Source organism: Leptonychotes weddellii, chromosome 7 (assembly GCF_054177405.1).
Source record: "Leptonychotes weddellii isolate Sample4059 chromosome 7, ASM5417740v2, whole genome shotgun sequence".
Classification (NCBI taxonomy): domain Eukaryota; kingdom Metazoa; phylum Chordata; class Mammalia; order Carnivora; family Phocidae; genus Leptonychotes; species Leptonychotes weddellii.
In genome coordinates, this window is record NC_138375.1 from 52,938,213 (window position 1) to 52,960,072 (window position 21,860).

The 21,860-nt window shown below is 51.5% G+C and overlaps 1 protein-coding gene across 5 annotated transcripts in view; it reads left to right on the plus strand.

The window, feature by feature from the left end:
- The window catches only part of WWC1 (WW and C2 domain containing 1), a 147,912-nt gene that overhangs the window by 101,084 nt on the left and 24,968 nt on the right, over window positions 1–21,860 (plus strand). For all 5 annotated transcript variants that reach the window (XM_081826293.1, XM_081826292.1, XM_081826288.1 and 2 more), the window contains 7 exons: window positions 2,896–3,138; window positions 7,952–8,041; window positions 9,041–9,576; window positions 12,313–12,421; window positions 12,874–12,954; window positions 13,602–13,688; window positions 14,696–14,888. In XM_081826293.1, coding sequence (XP_081682419.1) covers window positions 2,896–3,138; window positions 7,952–8,041; window positions 9,041–9,576; window positions 12,313–12,421; window positions 12,874–12,954; window positions 13,602–13,688; window positions 14,696–14,888 — 1,339 coding nt within the window. The remainder of the gene's footprint in view (window positions 1–2,895; window positions 3,139–7,951; window positions 8,042–9,040; window positions 9,577–12,312; window positions 12,422–12,873; window positions 12,955–13,601; window positions 13,689–14,695; window positions 14,889–21,860) is intronic.

Sequence of the window (21,860 nt, forward strand, 5' to 3'; positions counted from 1 at the left end):
AAGCATTTGTATGTGTATCGTCTCACTGAATTTTAGAAACAACCTTATAGCATAGTTTGTGTTATCTCCACGTTAGAGAAGAGAAAGGTAAGATCTAAGATGTTTTATGACTTTTCAAGATGATGGATTAGGATTTTGAACTCTGAACAGTCTAGCTCCAAGTCTGTGATCTCCGTATGCACGAAGCCAGCCTTCCTGGGAAAGAATCCACAGAGTGTGCTGGTGAATGAAGCCAGGCATATTGTATCCACATGCTGCCTGGCCCATGGACATTCTAAGCCAGGCCAGATAGAGTGTGGCAGTGCCCGGCTCTGCCCCTCTGCCAACTCTGTGTGAGCCGCAGAACGCTTTGCAGCAGTGACAGAAATCCTACAGAAACTAGAAGAAGCAGCAAAGGAAATTTGTTGAATTATTGAATTCCAAAGTCCCAGGATAAACCAACTTCAGGCACAGCTGGATCCAGGAATTCAAATCATGTTACATAGACTCAGTTTTTCTCTTCTCTACCCTGCTTGCCTTTGTATTGACAGACTTTCCTATCAAAATGTAAAGGTGACCCCCAGCAATTCTAGAGTTATATACTATCAGGTTAGCAACCCCAGCAGAAGGAGGACCTGCCTTTCCCAACAGATTTAACGGATTTTGAGTTTGAGGCTCCCTGGGTTTTCCTGGTGAACCAATCATTGTTGCAGAGTTGGAGGAATTAGAATTCTCTGAAGGTCCAGACATGCGTCATGTGCCTAACTCTGGGAAGGGGATTGAGATTAGCTTTGTGGGACCCAAGTGACTTAAGTATGGTAGGAGTGATTTCCCAAAGAAAATGTGGAGTATTACTAACAGGAGGAGGAGCAATTGGATCCTGGGTCAGGTAGAGAAAACACTCTGTGCATTATTTCAGCTCCCCCTAGAGGCCCAGCAAAACAGCAGGACTTCTGCATTTGGACAGCCACTTGTCCCCTCTGAAGGGGACCACTCTGAACCCTGGATCCATTCCAGCCTGCAGTAATGCCTATCTTAGAGGATCAGTTCTGGAGAGACCCAAGGACTGAAATCTCCCCTCTGGGCTTGAGCCATTAAACTTCTCATCTCAGAGCTTCTTGGCTCATCTGCCATTACCCAGCTTCACGCCTCCCTTTTCACCCAGAGGTAGTTTAAATGTCAAGGAGAGAGCGGCCCGCTGAATGGAAAGCAGAGGCTGCAGGGCTTAAAGAAGGGAGGGCAGGTGGCTGTAATGAAAAGTCTGCTCGCTAAGTTTTGTCATGTGTGCATTTCTGCAGAGCGAGTCCAGTGCTTTTCATCAGATCCACCAAAAGGTGGGTGGCCTGAAGGTTAAGGAGCACTGGGAAAGCTCCACTAAAAAGTACATCTAAGCCTTAAGCATCGATCACCCCTTCAGTGTACTGAGCCTAGTGGAGCCCCTGCCAGACCTGTCCAGATCACTCCATCCTCAGAGTGGCGGAAGCTACAAAGTTGTCCCAGATTACTCTCTTTGTGAATGTGGCACATAAATTAATCGACTCCAGGAATCCCTCTGATGCAGGTGGCTGGGGACTGAGCAAACCTAGATGTGTTTGCGTGGAATTTTCACGACACGCTGTGGAGATTTTGTCCCCAGCGGTGTTTCTATAAATGAAGGGTTGGGCCACACGTCCGCAGATAAGATCGGACTGGGAGTGCCGAGGCCTGGGCACTCCAGAAGTGCCGGCCGTGTTTATGACGTGCAGGCTTAGGTGATCCATCTCCTCTGTGGACATCTGTCCAGCAACCTCACTGCCAGGTCTTAATCCACACTGTAGGGATTGGGTGGGGCAAGGATGTGATGTTGAAGGTCTTTGCAAAAGCTAAATCCTAAAGGATCACATCATGATTGCTTTGAGATATTTGTAGCAGTCATCTTAGTTATATTGTGGATCTTATTTTGGTCCAAAGATAATTATACTTTATATCTGTGCAGCAGGCGCTTGGCAATGTATAAAGAGCTCTTGATGGTAAGTTTTCATTCGGGTCTCATAACCCACCTTGCAGGTTCCATTATTGACCCCACCTTACAGGTGAGGAGACTGTCTCCAAGAGGTTAAAGGTGGAGCTCCCAACTCCTTCCTTTTAACATTTAATAAGTGCCTGTAGTGTTCCAGGCCCTGTGCTAGAAGCTCACGATCCCAAAATGGTCTAAGAATGGCGCCTTCTGTAGAGAAGGCCAGAGCCAAGACTCTCTGGCTCAAGGCCTCTGACCCCAGTCTCTAGACCGGGAATACGCGGTTAGCAACTGCAGTATTTGCCGTCGTTGTAGTGGGCCCCCGATGGCCATTGGTTGAGCACCTGTTAGTGCGAGTTCCTCTGAATACGTTATTGCTCATTTTCAGAACAAGGCTCAGGGAGTTCACCCGACGTTCTATACCTAATAAGTGGTCGAACCAGGTAATAAAACGGTAGCAGCAGAAGCATTCGTTTTAGTACCTGCTACGTGACAAAGACCGTGCTTTGAGAGCTCATGGAATATGTCTAAAGCCTTCCACCACAACCCCATGACAAAGAAGCTTTCATTATTCCCTTCAGAGACATGAAGCGACTTGCCCAAGGTCCCATAGCTGGCGGTGGGAGGTTATTGCCTGGTGATGAACCCAGCTCTCTGTTCTACCAGCCTTCGTGTCCCTCAGGGCAAGGACATTGCCTTGTTTACGTCTCTTCCCCACCCCTGCAGAGCCTACTCGTTGTTGGCACAGAGTAGGCACCCCATGTGTTGGTTAGATAAAAATAGGTTCCTTGAGACGACATGCTAGTCCGGTGAAGACAGTCACCACCAGAGATGGCTCTGAGGCTGTCATGGCTCCTCGTACATAACCTTAGAAACACAGTCTGTGACCCTGCTCCCACTGTGCCCCTCTCCGCCCACAGGATCGCCAACCTGAAGATCCAGCTGGCCAAGCTTGACAGCGAGGCCTGGCCTGGAGTGCTGGACTCGGAAAGGGACCGGCTGATCCTCATCAACGAGAAGGAGGAGCTGCTGAAGGAGATGCGCTTCATTAGCCCTCGAAAGTGGACCCAGGGGGAGGTGGAACAGCTGGAGATGGCCCGGAAGCGGCTGGAGAAGGATCTGCAGGCAGCTCGGGACACGCAGAGCAAGGCCCTGACGGAGAGGTGGGGCTGGGCTGGGGCCAGGAGGGCGCGTGGGGTCCTACCCTCGCTGCCAGTCTGTGCTGCAGCCCAGGCAGGGGAAGGGGCAAGGGGGACCACCTGGGGCACCTGGGCTCCGCCCTAAGAACACTCAGCCTAGAGATCCCACAACTCTCCCAAGTCGCAAATTGGGGGAAATGATTCACCATCCAGAATACCAGCTCCCTGGGAGTTTGCGCAGGGAATCCCAGTACCAAAACGTCTGCTCGGGTGCAGGTTTTCAGAAATTATCTTCTGACTAAAGTAAGCCACATAACCCTATGTAATGTAGAGCAGTCATTTGCCAACTTTGTGGCAGTGACTCCCGTGATACAGAAGTTTCACGAAACAGTGCATACTCTTTCTATGTGTGGTAGCCCTCTGATAGTGTCTCTCTTACATTGCATTTCTTCTCATGATGGTCATGACCCACTGATGTCACCTCAGGCTGAGGGGTTTCAGTTTGCACTTTGCAGAACACTGGTTTAGAATGGGGGGTGCAGGTAAACTTGCCTACACCCCAGCGGAAGCAGGCCAGACGTCCTAGGTGCCTGGGTGTACGCTCTCTGCGTCACCTCGTGATGGGTCCTAAGATACCTTCAGGGAGCCTTCTGAGCTCTACAGCACCCAACTCTAAATCGTACCCTAGCACCCGAATAAGCCCCACTTGCACATGGTGGGGTGCCAGATGGATCAAGGTGAGCAGGCTCTGCCTGGCCCCTTGTAAGCAAGCACATCAGAGTCCAGTGCTCATGGCTGCGAGCATCCTATGGAAGAGAGGAGAAAGCCAACCCAGCGGTCTTTTGTCTATGTCTACAGCCGTTTGCTTCTGGTCCCGTGTTTGTCTGTCTGTCTGTGTTCATCCCCCGGACTCTGTTGTTCTCTCTCTAGGTCTCTTTCTCTCCCATTTCTTCTGTTCCTCTCTCCGATCTCTCCCTTTCTCTCTCTCTCTCTCTCTCTCAGACTGGGAGTATCATGCTCCTCATCGTCACACATCAGCCTCTCCACTCCAGGGGCCTTTGAGAAGGACAGGGATGGACACATCCAGAAAGGGCACCACAGGCCTGCCAGACCTCAGTCACACATCAATCACCATCAGACATCCCAACACCCCAGGTCCTACCCCCTGCTTCCACCCTCCCCCTCTGTGGGCCCCCACCACCACTTCTGAGAGCTGCTGAGCACTCACACGGGGGGCTGGTTGGAGCATGGACTCCCTGGCCTCTCCCCAGGGACCAGTTCCCCAGCCCTGAGACGCAGCCCAAGCTCTTGCATTTTGAGCCAGCACCCCAGGTACTGAGCTACAGCTTGTGGGGATTCCAGCTCCACCTTCTGGAGCCTCTCCCTACTTCTGTGCTTGATGTGTTTGTAGCTTCCCAGCATGTGCCAGGCATCACACACAAATGCCAGATGGCCTGGCAAGCTGGCGCCCCTGGGAGGAGGCCTCGGCACCTGCGTGTTGCTGCAGGTGGTTACACCCCCACGCTCAGGAAGGTGAGGCCACCCGATTCCCAGTCCCCTTGACATCCTGGTGGGGCTCTGGTGGGGCCTACGTTTTCTCCCAGAACACGACTCTGTGACTTTTCTCCCAAAGAAGGGGGGGCAAATGAAGGTAGAAAGGGTGAGCCCCAGCTGCTTCTTGGCCCCACCACCCCACAGCCTTCCAGGCCTCTGCTCTTAAGGAGAGTCAGGAGATTCCACAGTCCTCTCCATTCTGTTGAGTCAAGGATTTTGTGCACCACGGGCTCCATCTGCCGGCCTGTGCTGCCTGCTCTGCCAGCCCCAGGCGGGGACTCTGAAAGAAGAGCGCCAGGGATTGAACTGGCCAAGACCCATGCCGAGCCCCTCACCACCTTGCTGAGTCGTGTAGAGCAAGTTCTGGTCTTCATTGCAGAGCTTGTGTTGGAGGTCCGGGTGTGTTGGTGGAGGTTTGGCATGGTTGGGTGTTTCCATGAGAATGAACTCTTTCTCCCAGTCCCTTGGCTGGATTGGGTCAGTCAGTCCCTCCCTAGCAAGATGGCATAAGGGCATGTGAGCCCCACAGTGGAACACATTTGTCTGCGGGAGATAGAACAGGCAGGTCTTTCAGCAGAGTGAACGAATTTTGCCTCCCTCCACTGGGAAAAAGTGGTCCATGCAGCCAATACTGAGCACAGCCGTGTGGTGGGCACTGTGCCGAGTGCCGGAGAGCAGGACATACCACTGCAGCAGCTTGTAACCTTCGTGTGCCCGAAATCACCTGTGAGCCCTCTGATGCAGATGCATGGGCCCTGCCCCGACTTTCTGATTCAGTTGATCAGAGGAGGACCCAAGAAGGAGCATTTAATAAGCATGCCTCCCTTTCCATTGCAGGAGGTCTGCAGACCACACGCTGAGAACCTTAAATGTAGTGGCTCCCTGAGGGCAGCCCACATTCTGAGTTAGTGAGGGCACAAGCCCCTTCCCTGTCAGATCCTGGGACCTTCGAGGGGGCTCACTCCAGCAGTTAGAGGGGGCCATTCCAGGCCCACACCAAGCTGCCCTCCGTGTGGGATTTCAGGAGAGGCGGGGGAGGGGGACTGAGAGGTGGGTCCGGATCCAGCAGATTCTTCTAAAAGCAAGGATTTTGCTTCCAGGGAGGTCATTACTGACATGGGCTTTGGTATCAGCAATCAGCCATGCCTCCGTGCAGATCTTTGCTCCCACGTTCCAGGACACTCCACCACACTCACCTGCCTCTTCTCTGGGCTCTCTGGCCCCACTCTCTTGGGCTTCTTTGCCTACTATTGCCAATCCATTCAACCATGGAGTGCTGTATGTACTCAGAGCTTAGTGCTGGGCCCTCCCTTTTTTTCCCCATTACATTTTACCCTACGGTGGTACATTCGTTTGTTAGGGCTGCCAAACCAAAGTACCACAAAATAGGTGACTTCAATAGCAGAAATGTGTTCTCTCACAGTTCTGGAGCCTGAAGCCCAAGACCAAAGTGTTGCCAGAATTGTTTCTTTGGAAGTTTCTCTCCTTAACTTGACGATCGCCATCCACACATGAACGTCTGCTATGTCTTCACTTGGTCTGCTCTATGTGCAGGGTGTGTGTCCTAATCTCCTCTTATAAGAACACGGGTCATGTTGGATTAGGGCCCATCCATATGACCTCATTTTAACCTTAATTCCTTAAAGGCCTTTTCTTCAAATACAGTCCCATTTTGAGGTACTGGGTTATTAAGACGTCAGCATAGGAATTCTGGGGTAGGGGGACACAGTCTAATCCATAGCAGATGGTCCTCTCTTTCGTGTGGTGAGCCATGTGATGGGGGTTCCCCACCTTGGCAATAGCCCACCTGTTCAGCGTTCAGGCCCACACATCCATAAGAGAACTGTTCTCTTCCCCTGGCTGCTCCGCCCCTCGCCTTCCCATCTCTGCAGAAGCCATCTCCGATCTGTTCAGTTGCTAGTGGCAGGTACCTCACAGTCTTCCTCTTAACTCCCTCAGCCTTGCCCCTCATCCAGCCCATGACCTTTCTCTGTCCTCTCCAGTGTCACCCTGGTCCATGCCATCTCAATCACACCATCGTAGCCACCCCAACCTCTTGTCCCTGCCTCACGTCCACAACCTACCCCTTTTCCTCACGGCAGCCATTGGTGACCTTAAAATGAAAGTGGCCCCCGCTGTGATTCCCTGCTTGGAATGTTCTTTTCCCTGCACTTCTCCTGGCCAACTCCTGTCCATCCTTCATATCAGCTTAAATGTCTCTGCTAGTCAGGGCAGGCCACCTGCCGCCCAAATCTCCATGGTTTAACACAGTAGAAGCTTGTTTCTTGCCTACATAGCATCCAGTCGAGTATGCCTGGCTGACAGGCAGCCTTCCATGTGTTGGATCATTCAGGGACCCAGGCTCTTCCTGTCTGTGGCACCTCCCCTCTTAGAGCTCTCTAGGCGACTGTGGGGAAGATCCACCGACTTAACCCACTTCGGCCTGATGTGCCTTCTTTGCTCACATCCTATTGGCCAGAACCCTGTCCCATGCCCTGCCCGCCCAGCTGCACGGGAATCTGTGAAAGGGTCCGGCTGTGGGCTCAGGGAGCCGAGGAGAGCATAGATCCTCAAAAGAGGCCCAGCCACACAGTCACTTGCTCAGGAGGCCCACCTGCCAGTCTAAATTGGGTCTCTCCTGAGTTCTTTTCTACCATTCTGTACTTTATCCTCATAAACCCTGACACACGATGTGTTAGATATTAGAGATTCGAGTATTCTCTTAATATTTGTCCTCTCCCCCACTCCGCAGCAGAATGTAAGCGCCATAGGTGCAGAAACTAGTTCTGTTTCACTCACATCTTTATCCCTAGTGCCAACAGCAGGTTCTGGTATGAGGTAGGCACTCAGCAAATATTGGTGGGTTGGCTAGGGGCCAGTGGATGGGAAGGAAGACGGGAGGGGAGGGAGGGATGATTGGGTAGAATTCTAATTCTCTAGGTTGAAGTAAATTAACTCTAAGAGCCTCAATTTCCCGTATGTAAAGCGGTAGAAACCATTTCAGCTGTGCAGGGCTATTGTGCAGATGAATTAAGGCTGTGTGACACATTTCCTCGTACAGCACCTGGTATGTTGTAGGCGATGAATATAGTCGTTACTATAGGATCGTACGTGGAGGCCCTGTCTCCCCAAACGTCGTGGTAAAACGCTTCCGGAAAATTCCTGTGTGTGTGACTGTGGGTCTGTGTGTACATCTCCACAAGTACCTGCCTATGATTCCTCGTTCAGATGGACGGAGGCTGGATCTCCTGGGGCTCACCACTCGTGCCCTCTGTCCCTGCAGGTTAAAATTGAACAGTAAGAGGAACCAACTGGTGAGAGAACTGGAGGAAGCCACCCGACAAGTAGCGGCTCTGCACTCCCAGCTGAAAAGGTGAGTGGTGCGGGCCGCCTGGGCGTCTGCCTTCGGCTCAGGTCATGGTCCCAGGGTCCTGGGATCGAGCCCCGCGTCGGGCTCCCTCCTCCGCGGGAAGCCTGCTTCTCCCTCTGCCTGCTCTGCCTGCTTGTGCTAGCGCACTCTCTCTCTCTGACAATTAAATAAATAAAATCTTAAAAAAAAAAAAAAAAAACCAGGTGAGTGGTGGGCAGCAAGTGTGGCCGCGGGGCTGGGCTCTGCCCTTCCTGTGTCCACCACAGCTTGAGTGTGGACATTTAGAAGCACAGCAGGCAGCTGGTTAGGCTGGTGCACTTGGGCTGGGCCTGGTGTGGCCAGGGGCGCGATCCTTCTCTCTGGACTGCGGCACCCTCAGTCCTTCTGCCAGCACCGAGGAGCAGGCCCCCGTCAGAGGCCGGTGTGTCCCATTGACGTCTCGAATACCTGCCCGCCTGCTTTCCCGACACAGAGAGCGCAGGCCTCGGGCCTGGGCCTTGGTGGGCGACAGTGCGTCACTGGGATTTAATAACATTTTGTCCCATCAGAGATTTGTAATGCTCGCCTTCTATTTGCAGTAAGTGATGCTGCTTTTCCAATCACACTTAGGATATGAAGTCTCCTTTTTAAGATAAATGTATTGAAGAGTAAAGACTGAGTTTATCTGAGGAAAATATCAAGAAATAGGGCTGGATTCATACAGGGAAAGAGTGTGCAAACGGACTAGGGCCGGTGGAGGTTCGGGAAACAGGAAGAAGTGGGCTTCTGAGGCAGCTGACTTGGGTCTGAATCCCAGCTCTGCCACTTTCTTATTATGTGGGCTTCTCAGGGTATCCTCTTTAGTGAAATGGGGGTGCATGGTCTCCCCTGGAGACTGTCAAGAGGGTGCAACAAAATTCAGTGTTGGAAGTGTCCATAGTGCTGTTCAGAGCCAGGAAGGGAATTCCAGGTGGCCCCCTACCCTCTGCGTGTTTTCACCCTCTGTCCTCTCCCCGCCCCCAGCCTCTCAAGCAGCATGCAGTCCCTGTCCTCTGGCAGCAGCCCTGGATCCCTCACGTCCAGCCGGGGCTCCCTGGCCACCTCCAGCCTGGACTCCTCCACCTCAGCCAGCTTCACTGACCTCTACTATGACCCCTTCGAGCAGCTGGACGCGGAGCTGCAGAGCAAGGTGGAGTTTTTGCTCCTGGAGGGGGCCACGGGCTTCCGGCCCTCAGGCTGCATCACCACCATCCATGAGGACGAGGTGGCCAAGACCCAGAAGGCGGAGGGAGGCAACCGCCTGCAGGCCCTGCGCTCCCTGTCTGGCACCCCGAAGTCCATGACCTCCCTGTCCCCCCGCTCCTCCCTCTCCTCTCCATCCCCGCCCTGCTCCCCTCTCATGGCTGACCCCCTCCTGGCTGGAGATGCTTTCCTGAGCCCTCTGGAGTTTGAAGACCCGGAGCTGAGTGCCACTCTCTGTGAACTGAGCCTCAGCGGCAGCACCCAAGAGAAGTACCAGCTGGATGAACCAGGAACGGAAGGCAGACAGTTGGGCCAAGGTAGCGAGCATCACATCCGGAAGAGGGGACCACGAGGAGGGAGGAGGGTAGGAAGTGCACTTGGGCCTGAGCACAGACCCCAGTGGTAATTATGGTCATTTACTGACTGCTTTCTATGTGCCCAAGTGAGTGGGTGCTTGAATAGTGAGAAGGAGCCAGCTTGGGAAAAGTAAGAGCAAAACCTCTGAGGCTACCAGCAAACCAGAGAATCAGGCAGAGTCCAGGTCATTTAAGGCCTTGTGGGCCATGCATGGTAGGGAGTTTGGATTTTATCCTAATAGCAGCAGGGACCCATATGACCATTTGAAGCCAGGGAGATACGATCTGGCTCCCATTCTGCATGGGGTCAGAAAGAACATTTTGGTATGGATTAAGATTCGAGTAGGGAATCTTCAAAACAGAAGATGCTGATAGTATAGCTAAGCTTTATCAGAAGAGAAATTCTTAATTTTTAGCAGCAACCACATATTAAATTGTAATAGTTAATATTTATTGGGGTATATTATGTGATGGGCAATGTGCCTTATACAGTGAAATAGGTTACTTCTATTATGCCCATTTCACAGATGAGGAAACAGGTTCAGAAAGGTAGTATTACTTGCTCTAGGTCCCCCAGCCAGCAGGTGGGAAAAGAAGGGATTGGAACCTGGGTTTTCCTGACCCAGCACCCCACCTCTTTATCATCGCACTCCTCTCCGGATGTGAGGCAGCTCTGTGTGTTTGCTCCTGAGACACTCCGGTGCTCACTGGCCCCACCATGCCCATCTGGTGTGAAGGTCAAAACTGAGCAGGGTGCCCAGATAGCTCACCTGGGGCTCCCAGGCTTTCCTGGCCACGATTTATTGAATGCAGGTATACAAAGTACGGTCACTGTTCTGTATTTACTCATTTAAGCCTCATAACAACTCTGTGAGATGGGTGCTATTTTTATCCTCATTTACAGACAAAAGAAGTGAGGCCCAGGAAGGTCAGTGTCACGGCTAGGAAGTGGCAGAATCAGGACTGGCACCAAGACCACCTGCCCAGATCCCACACTAAGACGTGTGCCGGCTTTGAATGCACAGGGCTCCTGTTTCTGGCTCCTTTTGAGGCCAGGTGGGAGAAGTGGACCCATCTCAGCCTTAAGGCTCCAGGAATGGGTGGAATAGTTGCTGCTATGCCCAGAATTATCCGTTCGTGTGCAAGGGCCAGTGGGAGCAAGGTGGGGGCAAGACGAGATTTCCTGGTTAATTAAAGGCTCTGCTGGGTGAGTGCCAGCCATTTCCTTAGAAGAGGAGCCGAGAGATCCCTGGGGCTCCCTCATCAGGAAGGGAGTCTTGCTGAGTGCTCTCAAACAAAAATAAAAACAGGCTTCCTACTACAGCAGGTGGCCAACTTCAGAAAATTGTCCCCTGGAGAGGAGCGAGTACAGGTGGAACGTCTAACCAGGCTCCAGAAGAGCCCCTGACAGTCTGTCAGAGGATGGCAATGAGCCAAGTCAGGGACCCAGCAAGGTGCCGGGAGTGACCCCCTCCTCCCCGAGTATCCTTGGGGCTTGTGGGCCAAGGACTGCACATGTCTCAGGATGGCATCTTCCTTCACGCCATCTCCAAAAGCCGTCCCTGCGGTGAGCGATGCCAGGCTGAGCTTTGACACTAAGCAGGTTATGCGATTAGTGCCGCTGTTCAGTCAGCAGACAAATTAATCTCCTTAAGTGGTTTAGTGGAGGGTGGAGATGCGTGGGTCTGAAGGCGGGGGGGAGGTGGGGGGGTTTTCCACTAGCTGCAGCAGGCATGGGACGCGGGCTGGGACAGCCGCACCCAGATGGCCTCTCGGCTTCCCCCAGGCTCGCTGTCCCCGTCCCTTCCCTCAGCCTGGCCTGCCCCCCGCCCTGTCTCTTCTCCAGGCTGCCCCGGTGCCTGGCACCCAGCGGGCTCTCAGAAGTGCTGGCTGTGGGGTTGCAGGGCCTGAACCTCGTCTTCCCCACCGCACGGAGCTCAGGAACTGTCCTGTCCATCTTGCTAGCTCGGAGCCTGGCAGCGGGCCTGGCTCACCATTGGCACTTGCGACTTAGGGGAGGAAGGAATGTGCAGCATGGGCCAAGTGCCTGGTTGGAGCCCTGGGTCAGAGGCTTTTGAGGGCCTCTGTCAAGGGCAGGGGAGCTGAGGAGCAGAGTTAGGAATGGAATAGAATAGGCCCGAGTGGGGAGAGCCAGTGGTGAAATCCTGTCTTTTCTTCCTCTTGCCCCTCCCAAGGGTCCAGGGGCTGTTATTTTGCCCCAGGTGTGTAGGGATCGATCTAGAAGGCATCACCACAGTGATAGGAATGACCATTGCAGTAAGGACAGTGGTACTGAATTTCATCAAGTGTTTTCCTGCATCAGCCTCTGTACTAAGGACTTCACTAGAATGTCTCGTTGGGTCCTCCCGGCAGCCACATAGGGTAGGTGTTACTTTCCCCATTTTACAGAGAAGGAATCCAAGGGCCAGAGAGCTGAAATCCATGTCCCAGTGTCATGAAGCAGTAAGTGGTGGAGCTGAGAGGTGAACCCAGGCGCTTTGGTTTCCAAGTCTGGGATGTTAAACACAGAATCCTACACCCCAAAGGAAGGCAGGACCTTGCTGTCAAGTTCAGAGGTGGTATTTGGTGGGACCGCCCTAGGACAGAGAGTAGATCAAAAGTGTGTGTTGCAAAGACAGTGTCCTGGTTTTGGAACCCTGCCTTCCCATCCTTCCTTTTTCCCCCTTCTTCCTCCAGCTATGAATACAGCCCAGGGGTGCAGCCTGAAAGTGGCCTGTGTCTCAGCTGCTGTGTCGGATGAATCCGTGGCCGGGGACAGTGGTGTGTATGAGGCTTCCGTGCAGAGGTGGGTCCCTGAGTCTTGGCTCTGTCTGGGAAGTCTGAGAATGCAGAGCCCGGGCCCCCTCGGGTGTGTGGGAGGGGCCCACAGGAGGCCATGGCCAGGTGACCCCACCTTCCCCCTGGGAGCCCTGTTTAGGGTGTGTTGAAGATGCACGCAGCACTGCTCCTCCTGCGGCTGGGGGCACTTCACATTCGCGGGAGTGCTGGTCCCGTGATTGCCACAAAGGAGCATATGGCTAGGGGGGCAAGTACTGGAGAAAGGGCAGCCCCTTCCAGAGAGGAATCCCGAGCAGTTGTGGGAAGGCAGGGTCTGCAGGGAGTCTGAGCAGACCCAAACTTTCGTCCTTCAGGACGCAGCTGCACCCTTCCAGAGAGAACCCCTTTTCTGGAAAATGGCTTTGGCCCCAGGTTACTGCAGGGAAGCCTGACCCTCTTCTTCCCCGTGTTGCCTTCCAGACTGGGTGCTTCAGAAGCCGCTGCTTTTGACAGTGACGAATCGGAAGCAGTGGGTACAACCCGGGTTCAGATTGCCCTGAAGTAAGTGACTGGGAGGGTGAGCGCAGAGCGGGTGGTTGGCAGCAGCCTCCCAGACTTGACCTTCATGGCTCCCCCGGGGGAGGAAGGCAGAACCAGCAGGACCTGCCGGGAGTTGTGGGTTCCCAACTGAAGGGGGCCAGCCCTCTCCCTCCCTCTCAGCTCCACATTTAACAAAAGAGAAAAATGAGGTCTTGAAGACCTTGTAACTTGCCCCAACTCTCAGAGCTAGCCAATGGCAGAGGCAACCCTGACTGAGACCTCCTGCGTCTTGGTCTGTTTAGTCATTGTTGCTGCGGCTGTTTGTCTTACCTTTCCATTGAGGTTTCCACCGTCTGGGGGTTACAGCCCAGATGTGTTCTTCTTGTTGTTTTCTCTTGGTGCAGGATGGCCTTGATACTGTTTTCAGTAGAAATTAATTGCCAACATTTAAATATCGAGAAATTTCACGTAACGCAATCTTCAGGCCTCTCTTTAAAAAATTGAGACTGACAGCCCTGCCCCTGCACCCCTGCATGGCAGCAAAGCCCTGGCCCTGCGCTCTCGAGCTCAGCACAGTCTCCCGAGCAGCCAGCAGCCACATCGGTGATCACTGAGAGAGAGAAAAATGTGTCACTCCTAGGTGCTCCATATGCCCCTTTCCATTTCAGGTACGATGAGAAGAATAAGCAGTTTGCAATATTAATCATCCAGCTCAGTAACCCTTCTGCTCTGTTGCTACAACAAGACCAGAAAGTGTGAGTATATAGCAGACAGGGTGTCTGTCACCCTGTCAGCCTCTGTGGCCATCCCCGGGGGCGCTCTCTGTGCTGCTCTGACAGTGGGCCCTGTGTGTATTTAACACGTGTGACCGTCATGCCACATGTCAGTACTGTGAATGTGGATACAGGCTTGATGGCAAACTCACTAACTATAAAGAGAAGCACTCTAGACAGCTTCAGTTCCTTCACGAGTACATCGTGAGCACCTACCATGTGCCAGCACTAAGAATGGGGCGGTGAGCAAGTCCTTGCCCTCGTGAACTTGAAGCCTCATGAACAAGGTGGACACCTGCGCTGTTAGCCTGTTGGCTCTTCCCGTTGCAGATCGGCTCTATGTTTCATTGCATTTCATCTGCCCACGTGTTTCTCCTATTTCTGTGGTCTGTACCCAGCCAGCATCTGGGGCTGCGACGTGTGAGAATGGGAAAGGCAGGAGGAAAGCAGGCCAAACAGAAGGAAGACAAGATGGGACTGTAGAGTCGTTTTCAGTCTTTTGCTCGCACAGACCGTGCCAGAATGAATAACCTTCTCCATATCTCATTGGTCCTTGTACGGGGGTATCTGTGGGAGAGTATCGAAAAGCCAGCTGAATGGGTCCCGGGGTCAGTGCCTCTCTAATTGTGTCACGGCTGCCACATTCCCCTCTGCAGGGGCTGTAGCAGCTTGCCTTCCTCTCAGCAGTCGTGTCAGGCTTCCTGAGTGTTAACAAGCAGGCTTGCTGATTCTTCTGTGCACAGAAGTTTGCACACTGTTGGCCTCAGGCTCCACTGCTTTGAGGTTCTGAGGATTGGGGGATTCAGAAGGAGGAAGAGCAATGTGTTGTCCTGGGGGCCCTTTCGGCTTCCCTTACCAATACCTGCATAACCCCTTGAGAACTTACAAACTCCTCCACTGTTATTTTCTTAGGGATTTGCAGCAACTGTTTAACCGAACACATCAGCCCAGACCCAGGCTGAGCTGGGCTCTCCTCTGTCTCCCTCTAGGAACATTCGTGTAGCTATCCTTCCCTGCTCCGAAAGCACCACCTGCCTGTTCCGGACCCGGCCCCTGGACGCCTCAGACACCCTCGTGTTCAATGAAATGTTCTGGGTGTCCATGTCCTATCCAGCCCTTCACCAGAAGACCTTAAGAGTCGATGTCTGTACCACCGACAGGAGCCATCTGGAGGAGTGCCTGGTGAGGGCTATGCCCGTCGGTCTGTCTGTCCCACCTTCTGTCCTTCTGGGGATTGGCCCAGCTCGCAGTTTAGGGAGGAGGCTTGAGAAAACTCAGGTTGTAGGGCCAGCGAAGCTCATCCGGGTTCCAGGCAGGGAACTGTTGCCCCGGTGAGCCGCATTCTCACACTTACTGGGAGCAAGGGGGCAAGGAAGCGGGAAGCTCCTTTCTGAGCCGACTAACTGCAGGGCCGCATCCCTTGGGCCTGAGGCTGCGTTGCCTACGACTCTTTTAATGCTGTGTCTCAGTCTCCTTATCTGTAAAATCCAGCTAACACAGCCTACCTCACAGATGGCTCTCTGAGGATTAAATGAGGATTTAAGCAGTGTTTCTGGAACTTGAACGTGCAAACAAGTTACCTGGGGCTCTAGTTAAAATGCAGATTCTGATTCAGCAAGTCTGGTGGGGGGGTGGGGACACCAGGAGATTCTGCATTTCTAGTTAAGTTCCCAAGTGCTGCTGATTGCTGCTGGTCCCCATAGCAAGGATGTGACACAATGATGTGTCTGCACACGCTAGATGCTCCGTGGCTCTCACTTCCCACCGCCCCCCTCCTCAGCTGCGGTACAGAACAACATCATTGCCATTTATGTTGTTGATGATATTATTGGCAATAATGCGATAGCATCCATAGATTGAAAGCACTCGCTGTGGTGGGCACTGAGCTAAGCTCCCTACATGTCGTTTCTCTACCCTCACTACCCAGTGAGGAAACCGAAGAACAGAGAAGTAAAAGAACTTTCCCAGGGTCACACAGTCAAGAAGCAGCAGGAGCAGTTAGAACCTAAGGCAGGTCTACTTGCACCACCCACCCACGTCAGCACGTTGGTGTTCTCACCAGCATGGTGGTCCCCGGAGCCCACGGCTAGGACAGTGACTGAAGACTGGTGAGCAGGGGAGACTCTGGATGTTAGAGCAGAAAGCCTTTCCAAACCCAGCCTCTTCTGCTGAAGCATTTCCTCAGCCCTGGGAATTCCTCAATGACAAGAGAATCCTATTTTCTTCTCCTAATTGGATGTCTTTTATTCCTCCTTCCTAATTGAAGTCTGGCCATTGCTGGTCGCCATGGCAGCAGCCAAAGCGCTCATCGCACTGTGGCTCGTCTCCGTCTGTGGCCAATGGGAAATCTACTCTCCCGTACCCCGCGGGGATGTGGAGTGTCAGGCTGCCGTGTTTTGGTGGCTAGGGGAGCAGGCGAGGAAGTGGGACTCAAGGAGAAAGGCTGTGTGCTCCCACGCAGGCTCCCTACGCTGCTGGGTTTGGGGAATCTCTAGTCTGTTTGGAGCTGCTTCATCAGCCAGGCCGCAACAGTGGTCCTCCTCCTGAGCAGCGTCTGCGTCGAGGACCGCGCTAAGAACTCTGCGTGCAGTTTGCACTTAACCCTCCCAGCAGCCTGAGGAAGAAGCGTCAGGATTGCCTCCATCTGATAGATTAAGAGTCGAGGCCCCAAAAGGCTAAGTAACCTGCCCAGGCCATCCATCAAGTCGGTGGAGAAGCCTGTTTCCTGTGCAGCTTCCTTCCACACAGGCATCATACTGTCCTACTTCTCAGGGGGTTACAGTGTCGTCTCCCCCCTCGCCCCCAGACATGGATTATGGGTTTGGATGAATACAGGGCCTGCCTTCCCCAATATCTCAGGCCACAGTTCTACCAAATGCTTGAGCATGGCATAACAGGCTTTCCAGCTGGGCCCTGGTTGTCCACTCCCCAGCTGCTAAGCTCAGTGCCACTCAGCTCAGGTTCTGTTAAGAAAGCCAATTTCCCAGGCCCCGCTCCTATCCCATGGGTAATCATTACAACCAAGAGGCTCCCTTGCCCCTTTTCACCTTGCCCCCTGGGGAAAACCCCAGCCCTGTCAAAGTGAACTCTCCACCTGTGCACCTGTGGGGAAACACAGCCACGCTGTAGGGTCTTATTTTAAAATCGTAGTCATGGGGCGCCTGGCTGGCTCAGTCGGTTAAGCATCCGACTCATGGTTTCGGTTCAGGTCATGATCTCATGGGTCATGAGATCGAGAGCCCCGTGTCAGGCTCCGCACGTGCAGCAGGAGTCTGCCGGAGATTCTCTCCTTTGCTCCTCCTCCCACACACAAGCATGCACGTGCGCTCGCTCACTCACTCACTCTCTCAAATGAATAAATAAATCTTTTAAAAAATAAAATGAAATCGTGGTCATAAACCTCATTAGGGTCATGAACCCTAATGCTGCTCAGCACTGATACCGCCTCTCCCTAGGCCTATTGCCTTCCCCTTGCCCCAGGGGCGAATTCCTACCCTCTCCTCACACTTCCGCAGCTCCTCTCCCGCCCCGTTGAGCTCCCCCTGCTGAGCTCCTTGCTTCGCTCCTTGCCATTTCTCCTGGCTCTCACCTGGCCCCTCCCCACTCCCACCTGAAGCCGGCTTCTCTCACCGGTTACTCGGGCTTTCTCCTCTCTTCAGTCGTCCCTCCTCCACTGGATCTGGCCTGTCAGTATACCAACATGCTGTGAATGCCCCAATGCTTAAAAAGAAACCCAAAAAGCAAAAAAAGAGAGCCCTGGGAATTCCTCAGTGGAATTTCTCCCATTTCTCCCTCCACGTCCCACCTTGTTTCTTTTCCTTTATAGCAAAATGTGGAAAGGGTGTGCATGTTCTCTCTGTAAGGGGAAAGGGTGTGCAAGCCAGCTCACACGGGATTTTGTCCTCCCCGTCCCACTGGAAATGTGCTTGGCAAGGTCATCAGTGGCCACTTCTCCGTCCTCATCTCCCTTGGCTGGTCAGCTGTGTTTGGTTCAGTTGCTCTGCTCAGCGAGTCTTCCTCGGCATCCTTTGCCCTGACTTGGCCTCCAGGACACCTTGCTCTCAGCGTCCTTCCCTCATCACTGGCTTCTCTGTCTCCGCTGATTCTTCTCGGTTCCCTGACCGCTGTATGTCGGAGGGCGCCAGGGCTCAGGCCTCTCCCTTTTCCATTTGCATCCCCTGCCCTGGTGATTGAGATCCCGTCCTCCAGCGTCCAACACCATGCCAGATGTATGGCTCCAGCCTGGGCCTCTGCACTCGCAGCTGCATTACACCCCCCTGTCTGTTCCACATCTTCTCCTGCCTGTCCAGGAGGCATCTCAGATGAACTTGTCCACAACCACGCCCCTGATCTTTCTTCCTGTGTCTTCACTGTCTCAGCTGACAGCAACCCCGTCCTTCCACCACCCAGGCCAGAGACCACAGGGTCATCTTTGACCCTCTCCACCCCACATCCAGTCCTTTAGGAATTCCTGGCAGCTCCATCTTCAAAAGATCCCAGACCCCAGCCGTTTACCCCTGCCCCACTGCCATCTGTCACCTGGATCGTGTAGCACTCTACGGGGTCTCCCTGCATCTGTCCTTGCCTCCCTTCATCTCTTCTCTACATGGTCACCAGAGTGATCCTAGTAAATTGCAAATCAGTGCATGTGACTCCTCTACCTACAACCTTACAGTAGCTTCCGTCCCCGCCCAGAGTCAACTCCCGGGCCCCTTGCCTGCCACCCCCCCCCCCAGGGCCCTCAGGGATTTGCCCCTTATTATCTCCCAGATTTCATCCCAAGACTCTTCCTCCATCCTCCTTGTGCCCCTTGAATACATAAGCATGCTCCCCGCTGCAGGCCTTTGCACTTGCTGTCCCCTCTGACCGGAATTCTCTTCTCCCAGATACTGATAGGCAAGGCTCACTCCCCCTGCCCCATTCTGGGCTTGACCCAAAAGTCACCTTCTCAGTGAGGTCTTCCTTCCTTCCCCCTCCCCTCTCTTATCCACCCTTACTCCCTTTTCTCTGTATTATTTTTCTCTGTGCCACATTCCCCCACCTAGCATTTGTCTATATCACAGATTTTAGGGGATACGTGATTTTCACATTTTATCAAATCTCTAAAATCATGATGCAGTTTATACTAGATGACAGGTCATAGTTTAAATGGTAACTATTTTTCTTTCTTAGAGTGCAGGAAATAGTATATTGCATGATTGATGGCATCTTAGATTCCATGAAACACAATATAGTATTTACTTACTGATTTGTTTATCTGATTCCCCCAGACTGGAATGTAAGCTCATGAGGGCAGAGATTTTTATCTGCCTTAAATTCTCCTGTATCCCCAGGACCCAAAACAGTGTCTGGCACATAGAGGCCACTTAGCATGTGTGTGTGTATTGAATAAATAAATGAATGCCCTCAAAGTGAATCGTTTACCAAAGTGGACCATATTCTCACCTATAAGCCAGCCCAAAATAGACAGCGTTGTCCTGTTGGAATTCATAGTAATCTGATGGCAATGTTACACCTCAAAGCTGTCGTTATATTCATTCCCCCTTGCCCCTCAAACATGGCCTGGCAAGTTCTGAGCTGTAATATCTGATGCATTTGCCTGTCTTTGAGCCCCTTGGGGGCAGAATCTTGTCTTACATGTTTCTATGTAAGTCTGCTGCAAAGTGCTCGGAGGATATTTATTAAATGAATAAATGAGTAATATACACAAATTTGTGTATAGTTAAATGTATTACAGGTGCCTAAAATACACCAGGCATTCAATACCTGAATTGACCCTAGTCGTGCAGGTGGGAGTTATTTACCTTGTTTTCCTCACTGGACTACTCACCACTGTTGTAGAAATTAACCTTTAGCCACACGATGGGCTTGCACAGTCCATACCATACCCTGGTCCATCCTAACAGAAGGAAAAACTGGGGAAAGGGATCCCAGGTAGGTTGGAGAGGCTCCTCCTCATCCCAGGGCCATCACTTGGTTACTGGCCCACTTCACAAACTGGCTTGTGGCATTTCTACTACCCGTTGGCACATCCACTGTCATGTTTGGGGATGGTGAGTCAGCCAAACCCCAAACCTGCTCAGGGCTCTTCAAAAGAAGGCATGTTGAAACAATAAGGCCTCTGAGGGATGGTGAGAATTATTTTATCATTCTTGCCGTGAAGGATGTATGTCACCGGAAATAAATCGTCTCCCTGGGAGGTTATATTCAGTTAGGTTAATTTGGTGTTGTTTGCCTTCATCTTAAGGCATCCATTTACACAGGGTGCCTGGGTGGCTCAGTTGTTAAGGCATCCATTTACACAATTCAAAGGAAAACTGTATAGAAAGATTAACTAAAGAGAAATCTTGTTCCCCCTGCCCCTTGCATCCAATCCGCCCACCTATCCTAGATAGCTAACCGCTTTGGTTAGTGTTTTATCTTTCCATCCTTTCTTGTTGCACATATGTTCCTGTGATAATGTTCAGGCTCCCTTGCACCTCAAATATGGTGCAAAATATATGTATATATAGAGAGATAATGTATTATTCTCATCCCTCCTTCCATTTCTTTTTTTTTTTTTTTTGAGAGAGAGAGAGAGAGCGCAAGAGAGGGGAGAGTCGGAGAAGCAGACCCGATGTGGGACTCAGTCCTGGGACTCCAGGATCATGACCTGAGCTGAAGGCAGTCACTTAACAAACTGAGGCACCCCCTCTTTCCATTTCTTATACAAAAAGTAGCATACTGCATATTCCATTCTGCACTGTTCTGGGTTTTTTTTTTTCCCCTTACCAATACAGCCTGGAAATCTCTCCACATCAGCACCTAGAGATCTTCCTCATTTTTTGTACATAGCTATATAATATCCCATTGCATAGATATATTATAGTTTATTCCTCCAGTCTCCTGTTGCTGGAGCTTTGAGTTGTTCAAAATCTTCTACACTGGTCTTGATGATGATTTTTTGGATCTCACTCCAAAAGCACAGGCAACAAAAACAAAAACAAAAACAAGTGGGACTACGTCAAACTGAAAAGCTTCTGCACAGCACAGGAAATCATCGACAAAATGAAAAGGCAACTACCAAATAGGAGAAAATATCTGCAAGTCATGTATCTGATAAAGGGTTAATATCAAAAGTGTATAAAGCACTCATACAACTCCATAGTAAAAAAAGCAAACAATCCAACTTAAAAATATGCAGAGGTTCTAAATCATCATTTTTCCAAAGAAGACATACAGAAGGGCAACAGGCACATAAAAAGATGATCACCATCACTAATCATCAGGGAAATGCAAATCAATATCACAGTGAGATAGCACCTCACACTTCTTAGAATGGCTATTATCAAAGAGACAAGAGAGAGCAGATGTTTGCAAGGATGTGGAAAAAAGAAAAGCCTTGTGCACTGTTGGTTGGGATATAAATCATTATGCAGGGCCGCTGTGGAAAACCATAGGGCGGTTCCTCAAAAAATTAAAAATGGAATTACAATGCGATCTAGCAATCTCACACCGGTATATAAACAAGGTTTTGAAGAGATTCTTGCACGTTGTGTTCATAGCAACATTATTCACGATAGTCAAGAGACAGAAGCAACCCGAATGTGTATCCGTAGATAAATGGATTAAAAAATGTGGTCTCTGGGGCGCCTGGGTGACTCAGTCAGTTAAGAGTCCCTACTCTTGATTTTGGCTCAGGTCACAATCTCAGGGTCATGAGATTGAGCCCCATGTCGGGCTCTGTGCTGGGCTGGAGCCTGGTTAAGATTCTCTCCCTCTCCTTCTGCCCCCACCTCCCCAGCCTGGCTTGCACGCACATGCTCTCTCTCAAAAAAAAAAAAAAAAAAGTGATCTCTGTATATAATGGAATATTATTCAGCCTTAAAAAGGAAAGAAATCCTGACACATGCTACAACACGAATGAACCTTGAGAACATTATGTTAAATGAAACAAGCCAGTCACAAAAAGACAAATACATTTATATGAGGTATCTCAAGTAGTCACATTCATAGATACAGAAAGTAAAATGGTGGTTACTAGGGACCAGGGGAAGGGAAAAGGGAAATTGCTTAATGCGTATGGAATTTCAGATTTGCAGGATGAAAAAGTACTAGAGATCTGTTTCATGATGTAAATATAAACACTATTGAACTGTACACTTAAAAGTAAGT